The following is a 19568-nucleotide window of genomic DNA, read 5'->3' as shown; positions in this document are numbered from 1 at the left end:
TGGATTTCAAATGTTTTTGAGTGCAGGATTATTTCTAACAAGTGTAAGTTATACCCATGTGAACAATGGCTCCCCTATATTCAAGTGTCAAAGATAACAGCACAATTTGACAGTGAATCAGTATGCACTAATCAAGATCCTCAAACTAATGCCCACTAATGGAATTCAGCTTTCACCTTCATGGCGTTTCAAAATGTTGTCTGTAAAAGAGGTCTAGAAGACATGATGCAAATGACAAAAAAAAAAACAATAAATTGGAGATCTTAAAGGTTGTTTAAAATCAGAGGGAGGCAGACACGTAGAGCACATTTTTGGAATAGTTGGTGTTTAGTGTAATGTTAAGCCTGTCTGTCCTTCACAGTCTAATAAGAAGGGAGGTAATGGGGTGATGATGGAAAAGGGCTCCACCTTGGTCCAAAGTATATGTTGCTAACCTTACCTATCCTCTCTTTATTTTTACAGAAAGCAAAAGATGGTGAAACCAAATGAAAATCTGGATAAACAAGTTCATTTGTTTCTACTTTTAAAGAATATTGGCAAATAACTTTTCTTATCAGCGCCTTAACTGTTTCTATAAATTCATTTGTGCGTTCTGTTTATTGAAGTGAGATGCTTTTAATGGTCAGTGGGCCAATGGAAACTTGTAAAGCTATGAACCATCGATGCTCTGAAGATGTGTTTTCGAGAGTTCAGCTTCCTACATGTAGTATAAATAAACATGATTTTAATTGTCTTTAATATAATCACGGCATTTGCTAAATTAACCAGTGAGCCTATTGGTTTGGCAAAAGTAAGTTTGCAGCAGGTCTCTTTTAAAAAAAAAGTGCTTTGACTAAACGGAAATGGACTCAATGTAATCTGTGGGCAGTTCCACAAAAAAAGGGGGTCTTTATTCTAAATTGCAGGGTGTTTAGGGATCACGTGATCACCTCTCCGACACAGGATGTCCCACACACGGGAGAGCGGTGACGTGAAGCGTGGCTGCAGTCAGCTCGCTCGTGCAGTGGAGGAGTCCAACACATTGGGAAAGTTTGATGAAAAGTTTCGGAAAGATTACATTTAAAACTGTTCGCTACTTTTATTACATCACTTTAAACGCACATTGACAGAAAGAAGGAAAAACTACACACAGACACCGATATGGCTAAGCGTCGTTTTCTTTATCTAACACTTAATTGAAATACATTTTCCTCGCTCGTGCTCCGTTCGGCTCTCTTTCATGTGGAAGTTTCCGCGCGCCGTCCGTGCCTCCGCGCTGCATCTCATTCATCCTGCTCAGGAGAGGAGCCCGCGTCCGAGGATACAATGAAGCAGTGTGTCCTTGTCCGAGACAATGCCGCAAGATGCAACGAAGGGACCGTGCCGTTTCTTCCAAGAGCAGGAACATTTTGTTCGATGGCAGAGACAGAACAGCTAAAGGTTTGTTTCAGCCGCTACACGAACACCTCGACATCTTCTGTGATCTGGCAGGAAATGACTCAAAGCGTTAGAAAAACAACCCTGTAGATACACCGGCGCACGGTAGAGCGTGTAAACATGCTGCTGACATGCGCGTAAAACACCACACACGATGAATCATGTCAAAATATCTCACTATTATCACCACTGGCGAATGTTTTATAAGTGATACAGGTATGAATGATAATAGTGCAACGATAGAGGCAGTCCACAGTGGTCGATCATTCTCTCTAGTAGCTCTACATGTTACTGACTCACAGAACAAGAAGAAATGTATCCAGATTTTGATTTTGACTATTTGAAGGCATTATTTTCTCATCTCATTGCATGAGGGATTAATAGTATGCAGAAGTATTCATTAGTCTGTAGTCATTGCGGTTCGGTGAGGGGGATGTAGAAAATGCTCCTGAATAGAAAGCCCCCTCCCCCCTAAATGACAGTATTAAGTGGCTGGCACACACACACACACACACACACACACACACACACACACACACACAGAGAAGGGGGGAGTTTTCTCAATTTCCAAATGGCACATGACGTCAACATTGAAAATCAATCAATCCTATAGAAGCGACTAACTGTGCCTACAGAAATTAAACCATTTTCAACATTTCCCTTTTCGCAATTAATTGTTTATTCTAACACCCCTGAATGAACAGCAAAACCTTCAGTGGGGATTTAGCTTTCATCACCTCCACGAGATTCTGTTTGAAGGCTTTGAAGGCAGCCATTAATGTAATTTGTAGTGAGATGATAAACAGAGTGATGTGTGTTTCTGCTTGAGCAGATAGTCAGATTTGCCAAACGCTCCAGTGACTCTTGAATATGTAAAAGTGCTCAGCTCAAGTGCTTTCAGCCTGACAGTTTGACGGCTATGGCATATTAAGCTCAGATAATTGGGTGATATTTACTTACAGAGCACACAATCACTCCACCACCACTTGGATACTGTGTCTTTTTCCCCTTAATGATACACTTTGTAGAAATGATTCACTCTCTTGACAGCTCCAAATGGCATATGTGTGTGTGTGTGTAGTCTACATTTCATTGAAATGTAGACTACACAGTGAAAAGACGATGTATTCAAAGTTAAAAAAAAATGTGTTGTACTGATTAAAGTTTCATATAAAGGTCAATGTCAAAATGGTTAATTTGTTGAAAGTCTTTCAGAGAAGACATTCATTGTTCTGTATGGCTTCATGGGTCTTCTTCCTAATAGATTGCCTCAGCTGTCTTCAACATGACACTGTAACGCAATACTCCCACAGAACTTCAACTCATTATGCATGCTCTGTTTTTTTAGATTATATTTTGAGCTTTAATGCTTTTGTTAGAAAGGAGGACAGTTAATAGAGTAAGAAACAGAGATGAGAGAGTGGGGAATGACCTGCAGCTTCAAGGACCATAGCCTCTGTACGTGGGGTGTGTGATTTCACTAGGCTCTCGAGCGATCCAAAGATTTAGTTTTGTCACTACCTGGCTCTTACTTGCACTTTTGCTAGTAAACGGTGCTGACATGTTGCATCTTTTGATCAAATAACTATACTTGATTATTTAAATGAAACGCAGCAACAGTTTTAGTTCTTCAGTTCTGAAACGGGCCTCATGTTAAAGACAAGTGGTGTTGAAATCACATATAGTAGGCTACTTGCTGTACCCCCCATTCTCAGAGTCTCAGCACCATATGGAAGCGCTCCACTATGTTTGCTGATATGTAAACCCGCCCTGTGTATGTTGACTCCCCAACCAGTCTTTCGTTTTCTTCTTCTAACCTGACCCCAGCCCCTCTGACGCTGATTTATTATTGGTTCTCAGAAATGAAGAAAACAGCTTGGCCATCAGCGCTCCACATAATCAAATATTGAACATGTTTGATTCTATGGTTGTTTTAAAATTTGAACATCCTGTTATTCAGCCTCATACTATATTGACCCTTCCTCTTAACCAGTGGAAGTTTTCTCAAAAGCCAAACATAGTTAGCACCAGGATTGATATTTATTTTTGTCATTGTTAACCATTTGTACACTCAGGTTCTACTGTTTTTCTCATTGTAGAATGAAGCTTCATCCCCTGCATGACATGCTATGACCATCACACAGACTAGACTCTAAACGTCCAGTGACAAAGCCAGGATGAAGACCAAATATGCAATTGTCTTCATCTGTATTGTGGCTCTGGTCATCATCGAGAAGGAAAGCAACATTCTATCAAGGTAAGAGAATTAGAAAAAGCTGGTTCTTGACTCTGCAGAGGAGCATGCCGTAAGATGCAAGAAAACTAGGGAATGAGTCATTTGTGAAAACAGCAGGACAGAGCTTTGTCTTCTCTCTAATTAAACCATTCCGCCCTACTGAGCATTCATCATGACTTTCTGAGACGGCGTCTTAATATCCTTTTAAATTTCAAAAACAGAATTTGAGAATAACCTATCTGGATTTTTCTGCAGTCTTGTATTTTGCAAACTTTCTGCCTCCTTGTGCATATCTCAGTGCATATGAAATGGTTAAAAGTTAAATCTGCTGGGATTGCCTGGAAGTGTGTCATTTGTTCTGGGATTACCGTGACACTTTAAAGCGGTGACATTTTGGTCTACTAATGTGCCTCCTGCAGAAAAAAAAAGTACACGAGAAGATTTAAACCACTCTGTTTTTATAATCTTTAGACATTGCCAGGCTAACTCCTAAACCCTGTTTTCATGCTTTATGCTAAACTAAGTTGTGCAGCTGCTTTCTGAAGTAAAAGTATTCCTCTAAGAAATAAGACCAAAGCTGTGATAATATAGATATTGTACATTTACACTACTACCATGTAAACATGTTACCTCAATTGAAATGTAAACACAAGACCTATCTTAAGTGTTTATACTTAATCTGTTGTTGATTTTTAAGTATTCTCTGTATCTCATCAGGGTCTCTGATAAACTGATCCAGAGGCAGATTCCTCAGCAGACCCCGCAGACTCCACTGGATTACAACAACACAACTCATAATGGCTCACTAGCGATGCTTAAAATGCTGCTCTCGAAACTCACTGGTACTACCGGGAATTACTCAAGTCTCTCTGAAGAGGAAGAGGAGGAAGAGCTAGATGGTTTAAGCACGTACAGCTACAGCGCTGGCCGCAAGCACATATTACTCCTGGCCAGCACGCGAACAGGCTCCTCGTTTGTGGGGGAATTTTTCAACCAGCAAGGGGAGAACATGTTCTACTTGTTTGAGCCTTTGTGGCACGTCGAGCGCATGCTGACTACGGCTTCAGAGGCAAACAACGGGACAGTGTTGGCAGGAATTTACCGGGATGTACTCCAGGCACTCTTCTTGTGTGATTTCTCTCCTCTTGAGAAGTTCATCTCTCCTCCACCTGAGGACCACATCACCCCGGCTCTTTTCCGCAGAGAGTCCAGTATATCGCTCTGTGAAGAACCCGTCTGCAGTCCTGTAATCAAAGAGGTTTTTGAGAGGTATTCTTAATGTTCTTTAAATTCACTGTTTGTCTGAATTTTTGTTTGGACTTTAGTGCCTTCGTTTTTATTCTAAAAAAATGGAATGACTCTTCTGTACAGATTATTAAGCCACATCTAACAAAGACTATTCCATTCTTGTCACAGGTACCACTGTAAGACTCGTCGCTGTGGGCCCCTGAACTTGACCCTTGCATCCGAGTACTGCCTTTCCAAGCAACACCACGCCATAAAGACAGTCCGTGTGCGACTGCTGGACACGTTACAGCCTCTGGTGGAGGATCCTCGCCTGGACGTAAGGGTGATCCAGTTAGTCCGAGATCCACGGGCCATCTTAGCGTCTCGCATGGTGGCTTTCTCTTCCAAGTACCAGACTTGGAAGACCTGGGCGCAGGACGGCCAGGTGCCTGAGGATGACGAGGAGGTGAAGAGGCTCAAAGGAAACTGCGACAACATCAGAGTTTCTGCAGAAGTGGGACTGAGTCGACCTCGCTGGCTAAGGAGACGCTACATGTTGGTGCGTTATGAGGATATTGCCCGCTTCCCCATGCAGAAGGCAGAGGAGATGTACAGGTTCACAGGGATACCATTTAGTCCCCAAGCTAAGGAGTGGATTCTTAGGAACACCCAGACCACACAGGAAGCAAGGGGGATTTACTCCACCCAGAAGAACTCCTCTGAGCAGGCGGAGAAATGGAGATATAACATTCCCTTTACACTGGCACAGGTGGTGCAGAAGGTGTGCGGGCCCACCATGAAGCTGTTTGGGTACAGATTTGTGGATGATGAAAAGACACTGACCAATAAATCCATCAGTTTGCTTGAGGAGAAACTTTTTCATTGATCAAAAATGTAGCTGTGAATCTGTAAAAACACTGCACACAATGGATAGGAACCAAGAGAAGCCATTATTGCTCAAACCAAAACTCAGCAAAGTTGCCATAAAAGACGTTGTGCCATACACAAGCATTCATTCTCACCAATGATGTGCCTCATTGTAAAATGAAGAGCCACTTATTAAAGTATTTATTTGCATATACTGTGTTCATAGAGGAGCATGGTATTTCAGCTTTATGTCACGCTCTGTATTTCATTTAAAATGAAATGGCAGAAGTTGGGAGTCTTGACTTTTGAGAGATTATTATCTACAAACTTTTTTGACATATGCACTCAGGAGCAGCCCTGAAATCCTCCTGAACTGGTCTGTCACACTTGCCCCTCACAGCCGGAGACTGTCCCGGGCAGACGGAAGGGGGCGCAGGGGGTTTCCTGAGGCAAGACGGAACGTAAAAAGAACGACGAGGAAGTAGCAAACAGAGTAAACACAGTCCGCTGTACGAAGCTGTGTTGTTTGACCGAATCACAATTTCAACAAATTTCAAACATTCATTCTCCTGATAATATCCTGCTGAGTTCTCACATCAGCTCACTCGGATTATCTGCAGAAAGAAATACTAGGGGGCTGGCAGGAGAGATGTGGGTGTTTCCACAAATGCAGCTCTTCCTGCAAATATCAGGAGTTTTACTGGAGTTTTGTGAAAGTGTGTAAGCACTACAGGTTTGCTTTCTTCTTGGATCGTGTTTAGATTCAGGTAAAACGTACAGAAAGTGAAAGTGGTGCAAGTTTGTTTGCATAGTATTTGTTGCTAGTGCTTGATTTGAGTTTTGTAGCAGGTTTTTTTGATCTGCACTTCACTAGGCGACTGATTGACTCACTTTAGGTTCAGCTATACCTGTTGTGCTTTTATTGGCTTTGCGTATCCGACTCAGGTAAATGAATGTTGTATTTCATTTTGTGCCATCCTCATGAGGGGTATTTGTTATCTTTCCAAAAGCGTGTCAGAATACAAGATGATCTGTAATATATTCAACCAAATGGCAGTTAAAGCAATTGTCTTGTACTATAATTCAAAGTACAAGACAATTGCTGTTTTAAAAAAGAGCCCAATTACGATGGAAGTATAACACATGCCGGTTCATAAATCTATGTGAAATATGGGGAAAAAAAAGATTTTATTTATACTCAAGATACCGACATGTGTCTTAAACTTACAGATGTTGTTTTTCTTTAGATATATTAGTCATGGCGTAGTGTTTGTCAGTCTTTCTGCTAATGGCCTGTTGCTCCCTTCAGAACACACTGAATAGAACGGGGTAAAGTCAGAGCTGATTTATTGATTTAAGACGGGTGTGTTCATGGACACACAAAACAAAGTCTTTGGAGTTGTTTTAATGACTTTCCAACTCAAATAATAATCATTAAAATCCATAGAAATATACTCAGACCTGGAAACTTTAAACAGTAATGAAAGGGAATGATACATTATGAGACTTGTGTATGTTTAGGATTTTTGTGACAACTAATATTTAACATGTACGTGAAGTGTGTTACTGTATTAATGTGGCCTGTCACTTTAAGTGAACCCCAGGTGCTGTTGCATTAACTGTCTCTCTTTATGGTATATAAAGGTATCCACTGTGACTCTAGTTCAATGGCGGCATTGTGTTCAGCTGGGCTGAGGCACAGCTGAAACTGCCACGCTGCTCAAGGAAAGGGATATGCGTTAGAGGTACATATAGTAGTGGGCTTGTACTAACTTGGTGTTTAAAATATAAATATGAATACATTAGAAATAGCTGGCCTCACCCTCAAATTGCCCAGGCACTACCGAGGAATTTAAGCAAAAAAGGGAATACTGTGAAATACCAGGTGCAGCTGAACGAATGGGAGCTCCTGCTTTTTGGCTTTTAACTGCTACAAACTCAAAGGGTTGCAATAATTATGTGGAGGCAATACCATTTTACATTTATGTGTCTATCATAAAAGTTTATATTTGACTGTAAAAGTTGGTGTTTCAAGCTTCATTGAGAACCTGAGCTGTAATAATTCCCATTCTCATGTTGTAAAGTTAAAGTTAAGTCAAAACAATTCACAGTTAATGTAAGGTATTTCTTTCTTCATGGTCACTGTTTCATTGTATTTTAATATTTTTTGTTCCTTAGGTCTATCAAAATGGTTTTAATTGCTGAGACAAAACCCTTTTAATACGTACGTAGAGAATGTGTGGCTCTGCTGGGCTTTATTTTTCTGGGTCAAACAACCCAAACATTTGCCTTAAAGTCATTGGGCAAGTCTTAAGTGAAGTTTTTAGAAACCTTTTTTTATTTTATTTTAATCTGTGGAATTCCTCAGCTCAAAAGAATCTACGCTGTATACCTCTATACTAAGTCTGCAAAAATAAATGTTCTATCCTTCGTTATTCTTTTCAGAAACCTGCTCAAAGTATTAGATTCAGCAACAATGCAGCAAAAAAAAACAAGGCTTTCAACTTATTAAGCAGAAGTGAACAGTGTGGTTATTTATGAGGCTGCAGAGGCGGTTGATCAAATTCATGGATGTCTTCAAACATTCAGTTACTCCATCCTAACTGAGATACTTGACGCTGACTTCAGCTGTTCTCTGTGAAGCAGCACACTGAAGAGTTTTTCAGACTTTCTGTGTTTTCAGAGGGAAATCCCTTAAATAGTTTTATATTAATTGCTGTCGGAGTTCACTTACACATCTATCGTCTTTCCTGTAACACTCTTGTTGTATTTGCATAGGAAACCAAGAACCAAAGCACAGATTATGTTGTAGCAGCTACAGATGTATGTAATTTGCATCTTTGAAGCCATCTTTTCTGTAATGTGACAATGCTCCTTGTGTGAAACATAAAATCATCTTTTTAAAGGTCAGACGAATCAACATTTTGCTTTTAACATCATGTTACAATGTTAATCCCTCAAACATTTCCACCGGGGAAACTGGAATGGTACATTCTGACGTGGCCTTGGTTTGTGTCTGTGTGTGTGTAAATGTTCCTTTTTACTGCAGACAAACTGATTTGGTCATTTAAAATCTGAGTGTAGCACCAGAGAGGAGCTTTATATCTACTTTTTCTTAAAAGGATTTTTCAGCAAAAGAACTCGACTCCTAATCTTTCCTATCAATGTTTGTGTAAGCATAGAAATGAGTCAGAAGACAACATGTAAAAAAAAAAAAATCAGGATTAATGTGGGATTGTTTACTCAGTTGCATTCGCTCCACAGCCAAATGCATGCTGTTGCCAGGGAACCCAAAACGCCTGAGTGGGAATAGTAAAGAGGGGAAAAGGCCGACACAGGGACCCCATTCAAGACTGCATTCTTTCTGTCCGTTTCTCGCCTCAGCCTAGATAAAGCACTTTTGAGTTCACAGCTGTTTCTCAAGCAGATTCCACCCTAGACCTTTTCCCTAATGCTGAATATTCCCACAACAACGCGGCAGATGTTTTAGTTTTGCAAAAGTTTTGGCGATAAGCCGCTCGACAGCCCAGTTTGGCGGAGTCTCAAGGTTCCTTTGGGCGTTGTTTGAAAGCATTAGTGGTGCTGAGCAGCAAGTTACAAAAGTGGGAGTTCTACCAGCACATAGACAAGGATGAGCATGTTCACTTTCCCAGAACGGAGTAAAAAATGAGGTTGAGAAAGATATTTATACTAGTTGTCAGTCATGCCAAAAAGGACAAAGTAAAATTGCACACAATAAGAAAAAACTGTTAACGGAAGCCCTGGTTTTACATGGCCTGACCCAGGCTAGATCTGGCCGATTCAAAATCCTCACAGATGTTCAGCGCCTTTTTGAAGAGGCACTGAGAAAGCCAAAACCACTTGCCTTGCAAGGGAAAGTAGGTTCATTTCAATGAAAGCAAGTGCCTTCTTTGACAATACAGCTGAAGTTCTACAAAGCTAAAAGTTTGGACCAGAACATATTTGGAACATAGACAAACCTGAGGACACTCTGGCAGTACTTCGAGGAGTAAACTGGCCACGCTCCAGCTACCAGTCCCAATTTCTGGTCTGTACCAGGACTTAAACCGGCCACCCACAGGTTCCCAACCAAAGTCCCTAAAGACTGAGAACTGCCACCAACATGTTCCTGTTCATGGAAAATACAGAATGATAACTTACCTGATGATAGGTGAATTCAAAAATGCTAATTGTGTACTTCACAATGTATAACTAAGCAAGCTGTACAAAGTATATCTAACATTTGGAAAACTTTTTTTTTTCTAGTGTTGTGCTGTGTTCAATAATGTCTTGTGAATGAGGGGCAGATTATATGAGATTATTCTTCTTCTCATTTCCATTCAAGATTTGAGATTTGATGTTTGTATTTAATTGTTTGGTCAATGAATGACATAAACAAAATATAAAAAAATAAACATGAAAAAAAAAAGTAAGCAAAGTTGATAACATTAGAAATGATCAAACTAAAAATAAAATGAAGGAAAAAACTGCAAAGAAAGAAAAAAAATATATACTATGCACCTATAGATTTAATATTTCCTGTAACGAGTGAATACAGTGACAGGCTGCCTGTTTTCACTGAGAGCAGCAGCTTGAGAATTGTCATGGGGACAGCTGCTGGATTGTTTATATTTGGGTAAGGGTAAGGGTAACTCGACCCCGGAGTTTTGGCTAAAGTGCGCCCACCCTGGAATTCATGAGCATGACTCTTCATGAGTAATGAGCAACGACTCGAGAAGCAGAAATGACATTTTTAAACAGAAATGTCATTTGAATTCGTGGACTTCTCTCCTCCAGAGTCTCCTGTAGGCCACCGAACATCAGTAAACAAATAGCAGCTAACTAGCAGTGACCTGACAGCTGTAGTATAGTTCCTAACAGCATAACACAGGAGTTTACCCTCACGACTCTTACCTCCAAGATGCTCCAAGTTTGTTAAAAGTCCTCTTCTTTATCCTCATCATCTTCAATCTGTGTCATAATGTCTCCTAGCATGTTAGGAGATGTGAGTAGTTTTCTCAACTCTACTGCGTTACTTATCAATAACACGGTTTATTAGCAACATCCACCTTTGGCCAGCTATCAGTAGGCTATCCTGGCAGCTGATAGTAACCCCAGGTAGCCTACAGCGAGAAACAGAAAAAGGTTCTAAAACTTACATTTAGTGCAACTTCTTCATGCAGTCATCTTCTTTACCTTCGTTACTATACATCATATCCTCACTATTTTCTTTTTTCTTTTTATATTTAAATTGTACTGTGTTCACGTTTTGCCTGCAATCTTTGCTCTTTGCTGCTGTAACAATGTAAATTTCCCCATTGTGGGATAAATAAAGGATTATCTTATCTTACACTGCATCTCATCCCAAAGTATCAAAACAAGTTAGCTATTAGCATTGTGGACAATATCCTGCTCAATCAGACTTAAAATGTTAGGAAACCACAAATCAAAGCAAGCACCTATGAATGCCATCGTCATTAAAAAAAGAAAAAGAATGCCACAGTCATAATGTCTTGCATCACAAAGCATTTAATGTATTCATCTCATTTTCTTTTTATTCACGTTTATGATGTCAGAGGTCAAGCGGGAACTTGTCCATCGATATCAAGAAGAAGACAAGTGCAGACTTGAACAAAAATACAAACGAAACGGATAAATAACAATCAGAAAAGTGAGAACAGTAAGCGGGAGAGTGGAGAGAAGACAAATATGGAGTCTGACGCTTTACATTGCTTTCAGATAACATAAGTATTGTTTAATATTCCAAATGAATATTCCGTCGATTAAGCAGCTTGCTCGCTGAAGCACTCAACAACAACTTTAACTGTCCGCCAGAAGAAGTAAGACTACTGGAGGAAAGATGAGCAACAACAGGGGAAAAAAAAGCTCTCAGGTGATACAGGTATAGTCGCAGTGTAAACAGAGCTTTAAAAACAGAGCTTTAAAAACAGTGTATTTATTTCAGTTTTACTTGATAACCTGTGCTGTTATCCATTTGTTTTTAACATACAGTTGAGTTGACATCTTGTGCTGTTGGTTTTTACTTCCAGTAGGCTACTAAAAACTTTGACTTTTGAAAATCAGTGTGGCTCTTCATGTTTGGGCCCTGCAGTAGGCCCTATGCCACACTGAAGCAAAATAAAACATTACAACACATGGATAAGGGACTTACACAAACGTGGCTTAATGACTTGAGCAGGTAGGGAGAGGCTTGCAGGGTCTTGAGCCCACCTTAAGCCCCTGCCTTACCTCCCAATGATATTTTTTTTGTTTTAATATCTATCAAATACTATATGTTAAATAAATAAACACATCTCAATTGCTAATGTTTATATAAAATAGTGTTAGTATATTGCCAAATAGTCAGCAGATGGTGTAAATGGTGACGATGATGTAAGCTACAGCTGCTAAATAGAAATTGAGAGAGATTGTAGAGAGCCTTTACTGTCATGAAACAGTTTTACAACGAAATTAGACTTGAGTCCACTTAAAGTGCACAAACATACAGGCATCCACTGCTACAAACAGCTTGTATTCAATGAAGAGGCTAGATAGTAGGAGTTGTGTTTAACTTTTTCCATTGAACTGTTTGAGGAATCAACCTTCTCATAATCACTTTTGTAAATCCACAAAGGTTTTTTTTTGTGGTGACTTTGATTTGGACTATCATGCTTGCGTGAGCTGTGTATACTTTTTTGTATGCATTTGATTTGTTTATTTTTATACTAATAAAATAAAACAGGTTGTTAATGCAAATTCATTTTGTCCATATTTACACATAACTGGACAAGTCTTTGCTCTGATGTTATTTAAGACAGGTGCCGATGATAACCTTTATGACTTAATTTAACAGTGTGCATCCCCATGTTTTGTTCTTTCTCTGTTTACTAGTTTTCAAGAATGTAGATATATTTGATCTGAGGCTTCCCTCTTCATGGACTCAATGATTTAACTTACCTGCTCTCTCTACTCTAAATGTCGCCAAGGTGATTTGCAATTTTTCTCTTAAAGAAGAAAGAATGCTGAAACTGTTTCAGAGTTTTACTTTGATGTTTTCCAGTGTTGTACTACCTGAGGAATTTATTTGGAAACATTTTTTAAGTGTGGTCTAGTCTCTATGGTAAAGAAACCATTTAAACAGCATGAAACCATGATAATGAAAGAAAGCTGGAGTGTGTTGTGTTGTTCAATGCAGTGGCTCTGCTACTGGAGTTTATGGCCTTTTGTGGCTAATCACCTCAGTGTTTCCTCCCAAAGCGCTTAAGAGCCCTGCAGTTTGAGTTTCCCTTTTTTCATTACAAACACAGAAAAACCTGATATTTAATCTGCAGTGTTTGTTGCTATACATATATATTCACCTGCCTATACATTCACCTGCAACTCTTTTAAAGATGACGAGCTCAGTTAAGAAATAAGGTAAAATTTGGCGATGCTTGCTCCAAGGGGGACACTGGTTTAGACTGTCATGATGTTAAACTATTTACCAAGAGAGGCCCAGTGTCCTTGTATGCACACACATTGAATGCCTCTACCTGTGCTGTTTAACGGACTGGAGAAGGCTATGGAAACAGGAAACCCACCCCCCTTATCAACTTTTTTTTTTGGCTCTCTTCCATATTCCTCCTCTTAAACATCCCCATGCTGTCTTACTTTGGTCTTCTTACATTAGCTGGTTTTGGCAGTAAATGGTTGTGGACTGGAAAGATCAACAAAAGCAGATTTTGTTGATTTGTTAATACCTGTAATGGAATGTGTGTTTTTAGGGTGAGTGACTTCTTTTGGACTTCTTGGGATCCTGACATCCACTTTCTATCTTAAGCTATATCCAGTATCACACAATGACCACTACTCAAGTCCAGCTCTCCACCCCTCAAGCAAACACACACACACACACACACACACACACACACACACACACACACACACACACACACACACACACACACACACACACATACACCGTAGCCCTACCTCTCTCTAAGCACACTCCATCTCTTCTTACTGGCTTGCCCTCACTGGAAGGTAAATAAATCCTGTGGTTGGGGTTGAACACTGAGTGCCCTCATATGCCTCTCGAGCAGCTCTGCCTGAAAGAGGCCCTGTGTTCAGTCCTGTAAGGCTCCTCCACTCAGCTGTATGCTGGCTATGCACAGATAGGCTACTCCTTGGAATACCTGAAAAGGCATTTGGCTTTAAAAAAAAAAAAACATGGTATTAATTTACTGCAAAATCAATACACACAAGATAAGTTAAGGTAGAACTTGATTTAAATATTGTGTTTTACATTATGAACTACAGTTTTCAAATAATGTTATCCCAAAAGCTGAAACAGGATTTAAAAAAAAGGCAGTGATTTGTGGAATCTATTTCCTTGTGTGTCCTGCAGAGGGCAGTAGACCCCACGGGATAAACAAGAATCACATTTTCCTTTTCTGTGTGTTCTTGTGTGCAGAGAACATGCAACTTTGTACAGTGTGTTTGTGTGTGTGCACAGGGGCGTGCAGAGATGCATATATGTATCTCCTATATGCACGCGGGCATATTGTGCATTTGCATATGTGTGGGGCCTCTCTCAGGTGATCGCTCACATGTGCAACGGTAATTGTTGTGCTGTTTTATCTTCCTCATTACAGGAAGTTTTCCTGCAGCTCGAGACAAAGCAGAAAATGACTCCTGCTTATGCCTGTTCTTCTTCAATCCATTGTTGGTCTCTCGCTGCACCCTTCACCGCGTCCCCAGAGCTCAAAGGGACGGAAGTGTGAAAGATGTCCACATCAAAGAGGGTGCAGGCCAGGACTAATCCGCAAATAATGACAGGCATGGACTTAACACACATGTCCCCTTACTCACTAATCTTGAACGGTATATAGAGCAGTCCTAACACCTGCACAGATAGAGACAAGTTGGAATTAAAATGACACAAAATAAGTAAAAGAGGGAATAAGACAACTTAATATTCAATCTAATGTTTTGTTTTAAGTAGGGAAAGTCAAAAGAAGGATTTTCCAAAGCACAAGCATTCATTTACTAGAGGCTTCCTCTACATGGGCAGACTCTGACCAAAGTAGTGGACACCCTCTAGTGGAGAAAGATGTTTATACATTTAAAAGTTAGGCGATAGGTAGGACAAAGACACACACACACACACACACACACACACACACACACACACACAAACCTCTTAACTGTCAGGTGGGCAGCCCTGGAGGGCAAATTCTCCCAGACTCACCTGTACCATTGTTTCCCCTGCTCTTCCTGTGTGAGGAGCCTCTGTTGTTTGAATACAATGGGGTCAGGGAAATCACAGCACCTGTCAGACAGACACTCCATCATTGTGACGGAGACTGGAGTGACAACAAACAGCAGAAGCCAACTCGCTCTTTTTTTGGCGTTTGCGTACCACTTTTATGTTGGTGCCATTATACAGTAATGTTTTTCTCCAGACAGTGTCGGCACAATACAATCTCATTAGTGTCAATTTTTTTATACCAATATTATAAGGTGACCGAACATCGGCTTTTAAATGTTGCAGCTGTACCTTGTGTGTTAATCATCCAATAGGTACTGTGTTCCTACTGCTATCATTTGTTTGGCAGAACAATTGCTTATGCTTTGTAAATTATTTCTGAGCTTAAACACAGCTCTAACCAATATCAGGAAAGTTTTCTGACAATACAGTGTTCTCACTGCCGCCGTCACAGACTCCTTTAAGTGATCATGTTACAACCTAATGGTGTCCTTCATCCAACTATTGCAGCCCAATCGTGGCAAAGTTTGGGTTGTAACTTATGTGTCATGTTAAGTAATCATAATACAGAAAGTTGGCTGTTATTTTTAAACTTTATAGACTTCTATTTGTCTGAAATGTAATTTTGTCTGCAGTTGAATACTAAGACAAAGCAATAAGCACATCATTCTTTCTCTGCATAAGGCCAGTGTGCTTGCGTTCACCATCAACCTCTGAGTGATGGGTGTACCCCGTCCAGGTAAAACCACAGCAAGCCCCCATTGAAAACTCTGTAGACTTCCCTGTTACCTTATCCTAAGTCGCCTCCTCTGAACCCCTCTGTCAATGAGTCTACTTGTCCAACCTCCTCAGGTTGCATGAGCTATGATTAGCAATTATTACCAGTATGTATTCTCCCTGCATTATTTATGCCCACAGTTCTTTTTGAAAGTCCCCTGGAGAGAACACGAGAGGGGAATCCCACCCTGCTCAAACAAAACCCACAGGGCTTGTCTTGTGGGAGTGAAAAAAAAATGATGTTGCATTATTAAAAATCCAAACATTGAAACGATTTATAATTGATGAGGAGATGATCGAAGGAGCCGGTTTTCCCCTCCACCACCAAAGTAATGAAATGGTGCGGAAAGTGTTGGGTCATTAGGCCATTAGGGATCGGGTGCTCTCCTGATCCAGAGACCAAGTATGACAAAGGAGCAGAGAGGAGATCCCATACACTGACCAAAGTGGAGCAAGCAGTTTCCCTCCCCTCATTTCAGTCTGCTATTGTCTGGCTGTGTTATTTTGCTGAGCGACAGCAAGATTTGTCATTGGAGAAGCCTGATCCAGTTCACTGTGGGATCCCTTAATAAGACTTTTTTTTTGGAGAATGTCCCACCTGGGAGGAGTCAATGACTTTGAATAATTTGAATTTAAAAAAAAATATATTTTACTTGGCAGCTTTAGAAAGCCTCAAGAAATTTGCTGTAAATAGTTAAAATGCATTTGTAATATCAAAACTGAGAGCGTCAGAAAGCAACAACAAAAACTAGAGTAAAACAAGACAATACCTACGACAAAACCTCGATAATAAATGTCAACATTTCGGGATGATTCCAATTTAAGAAACCGTATAACCGTGGCAGGTCATGTTTAAATCGTTAGCTGTCCCCTTTTGTGATTGTCATCTTCAGCCCTCTACAACAACACAGAATCAGAAGAGAAAGCAGAAGACCTGCAATCTGAACATCACTTTAGTAAATGTAATACATGAATATAAAAGGGTTTTCTATCTATATAAAAGTGAACAGTCAACATGCATACATTTAGCATGAGATGATATGTTCCTTTTTGTTCTCAAAGCTATAGATGTCCTAAAAAAAGGGTTCTTTTGCATTTTCTAATTCTATATTGTCAGTTGGGATGTGCATGATTAGCCGACTGAATGATTCCCTCACTAATAGACAGCAGGTTTGCTAGTCGGTTAAACTGATTATTAACCTTTTTATTAAATAAGGCCCACATTGCCGGTCATATCTTTTGTGTAAGCCGTAAAGCAGCCACTCGCCGACTAGCCGAGCTCTAGATCCGTTCATGACTACTGTCATGATGCTCTACTACCTAGATGCAAACTATTTTGAAAAGTATTTTGATCTTAAAAAAAGAAAGAAGATACAGTTGTATGCAGGCTTTGTCAGGTATCAGGCAGACATCCCCTTGAACGGAGCAATGCGTAACCACATTTAGCACAGGCATGTGGACGTTAGCCTGTAAGGAGGACTGAATTCCCGCGCTGCTAGCATTGCTATTGTGAGACCAGCTCTGCAAACCAAATCTGACACCGTTTACCCTCAGATGCAGTGTGCAGCTGCGTTCTTAAGTTTGGACTAGTCTGACTTTATATTTGTGTTGTATCAACAGAGTCATAACTTCCTCCAGAGCCTATTAACACCCTTATGCCTCTGACTAAACTGCCATAGTCAAAAAAGACAACCTCTATTGACACTCAACACCATCGCTTTTGAAATATTCATCTGCAGAAAATGCTGGTTCTGACTCGCTCTTCTCTGCTGTGGGTTTATTCCTTTGAATGGTTTGCTGAATAAATGTAATTTTGTAAATTATTTGTGGATGTAACAACACCTAAGTCTTACCAAATATACAGTTTGGTATATAATCATAAAGTACACATAAACTTAAATGACAACATTTTGGATTTAAACTGAAAACGAAGTCCAATACTTCTCTCATGCTTACTGTTATCTGCTTCAAAGTTACAGGGTTAGAAGGCTATTGTAGATTTGTGTTTCCAGTAGCTGAAATATATATCATGTGGGTGACAGACTGCAAATAAAATCAGACAAAGAATTAACAAAAGTTAAATTGCTCCTGTCTTTGAGGGCAGGGGGTTATGGGTAAGCACTTTAGAAACGGTCATGTTTTCCTCCAAGTAATTCTTAATCGCTGTGTTTTCATCTCCAGGCAAGACAGTAATGACCAATTCTGAGTGACTGACCATGGGAATGGGCACAAGCTTAAATCCCCTCCATCCCGGGCCCTGTGTGTGCTTTAGTCCGACTTCCTAACTCTGCATACACACACATGGACACGCACACACACACCCAGGGTTACAGAGTTGAGTCTGCTTTATGGTGTAGCCACCCTTTGATTCACCGCTCAATGAAACTTGTGACTGTTTTAATTAAGGAGAAAATACACTGACAGTGTAGCACACGGAAATCCGCCGCCATGCACATAAAGGGCGCTAATGCTTTTCTTCCTGTCGACGCAAGGCTGGCCCCCTTTTGTCAGACTGACCATTCACTTCTCATTCATTTTCTTTTCCTCTCTTTCTTCCCTTCTTAAGTTTGGCATCGTATGCGGTCTGTGGCTAATGACAGGAAAAACATATTCAGGACCCAGCCAGGTGAGAGGGCTTCATGGACTGACAATTTGTAAAAGCACAGACATTTATTTCGCTGTTTTCTGTTCTGATTGTGACAGAACTGCTGCAAGGGGATTCTTATGGGTAACCAAAACGAGCAGGGAATACTTTGCCCTCGTCTGTTGTTGGGTGTGCCTCAGGGCAGGAAGAGTCATCTCCGCTATCTGACAGAAAATACACGATATCTAGTCATCTATTTGGCTAATTCTCCACGTTTTAAGGAGAATTTCAGACTATGTAGCCTTAGAGTTAGAATTTTGTGACCCCTTTTTTGTGGTACTTAAACTTCTAAGTCTTTGGACATTGGAGTTAAATAACAGGAAACATTTGTGCTCGTTGGCTATCAACCAGCATCCAAAGCAGCTGACAGCTGTCTGTGGGTTCCCATGTTAGTCACAGAGGTACAGTTCTCTGTCGTCGTGCTATTTTGACAGATGTTTCTCAGAGGTTTGTGTATGCTGGTGTGTGACAAGTCTTCTCTTCCTCTGGGGATCAATGTCTGTCCTGTTCTCTCGCCGATCCGATGTTTATCTGCTGGTGATCAATCACACCTGTGACAGCATGAGGGTTAGTGTTACCTTCCCGACAGCCTCTGAGTGGTTGTCTGAAGAATGAATTCAAAGGACGGGTGATAACTAATGAGAATATATTTATTAATTGAATTCATGCCATTAATCAGTTGTTCATGTAGGCTACTTTTTGAAGATGGCAAGCAAGTTTTTTTTACCAATTAAATACTTTGAAAAAAAATCTGTATTATGACATTTGATGGAATTTTGGAGTTTATTGATTTGAGGTTTCATTGGCTTCCTTTATGAATGAATCTTCAGTACACTAATGAATACAAAGATTTTCAAAATGTCGATACTTTGAAACTCATTGACACCACTTGTCTCAAATCGATATAATCTCCGTAATCTTTGTATAATAGTACTGAGTCTTTAAAGAACTACAGCTCTTCAGTCATGTTTTTATCAAAAAGCTGCTGCGAGCAAAAACAAAGCACAAATGCACAAATTTGTTGTCAATGTTGAGCCACCAAAACGTTACTCACGAGTGTGTGCTCTTTAGACAGTGCGCTGGAGTTTGTCTGCATTTTTGCACAATTCATGAAAAAGAAATGACGCAACATTAGGTTTATAGAACTTGTTTTT

At 40.2% G+C, this 19568-nt stretch overlaps 1 protein-coding gene across 1 annotated transcript; it reads left to right on the top strand.

Annotated features, from left to right (window-relative positions):
- Positions 1 to 976: 976 nt before the first annotated feature.
- Positions 977 to 8656, top strand: chst3a (carbohydrate (chondroitin 6) sulfotransferase 3a). The gene is made up of 4 exons (XM_029276818.2): positions 977 to 1419; positions 3516 to 3673; positions 4370 to 4921; positions 5069 to 8656. Exons 2-4 carry the CDS (start codon positions 3594 to 3596, stop codon positions 5763 to 5765), a joined length of 1329 nt encoding a protein of 442 aa, XP_029132651.1. The 5' UTR covers positions 977 to 1419; positions 3516 to 3593; the 3' UTR covers positions 5766 to 8656.
- The last annotated feature ends 10912 nt before the right edge of the window (positions 8657 to 19568 follow it).

The sequence above is a fragment of the Labrus bergylta genome, chromosome 10 (genome assembly GCF_963930695.1).
Source record: "Labrus bergylta chromosome 10, fLabBer1.1, whole genome shotgun sequence".
NCBI classification, from domain to species: Eukaryota; Metazoa; Chordata; class Actinopteri; order Labriformes; family Labridae; genus Labrus; species Labrus bergylta.
Note: the sequence above shows the minus strand (reverse complement) of the source record. Positions and strands in the feature narration are given on the sequence as shown.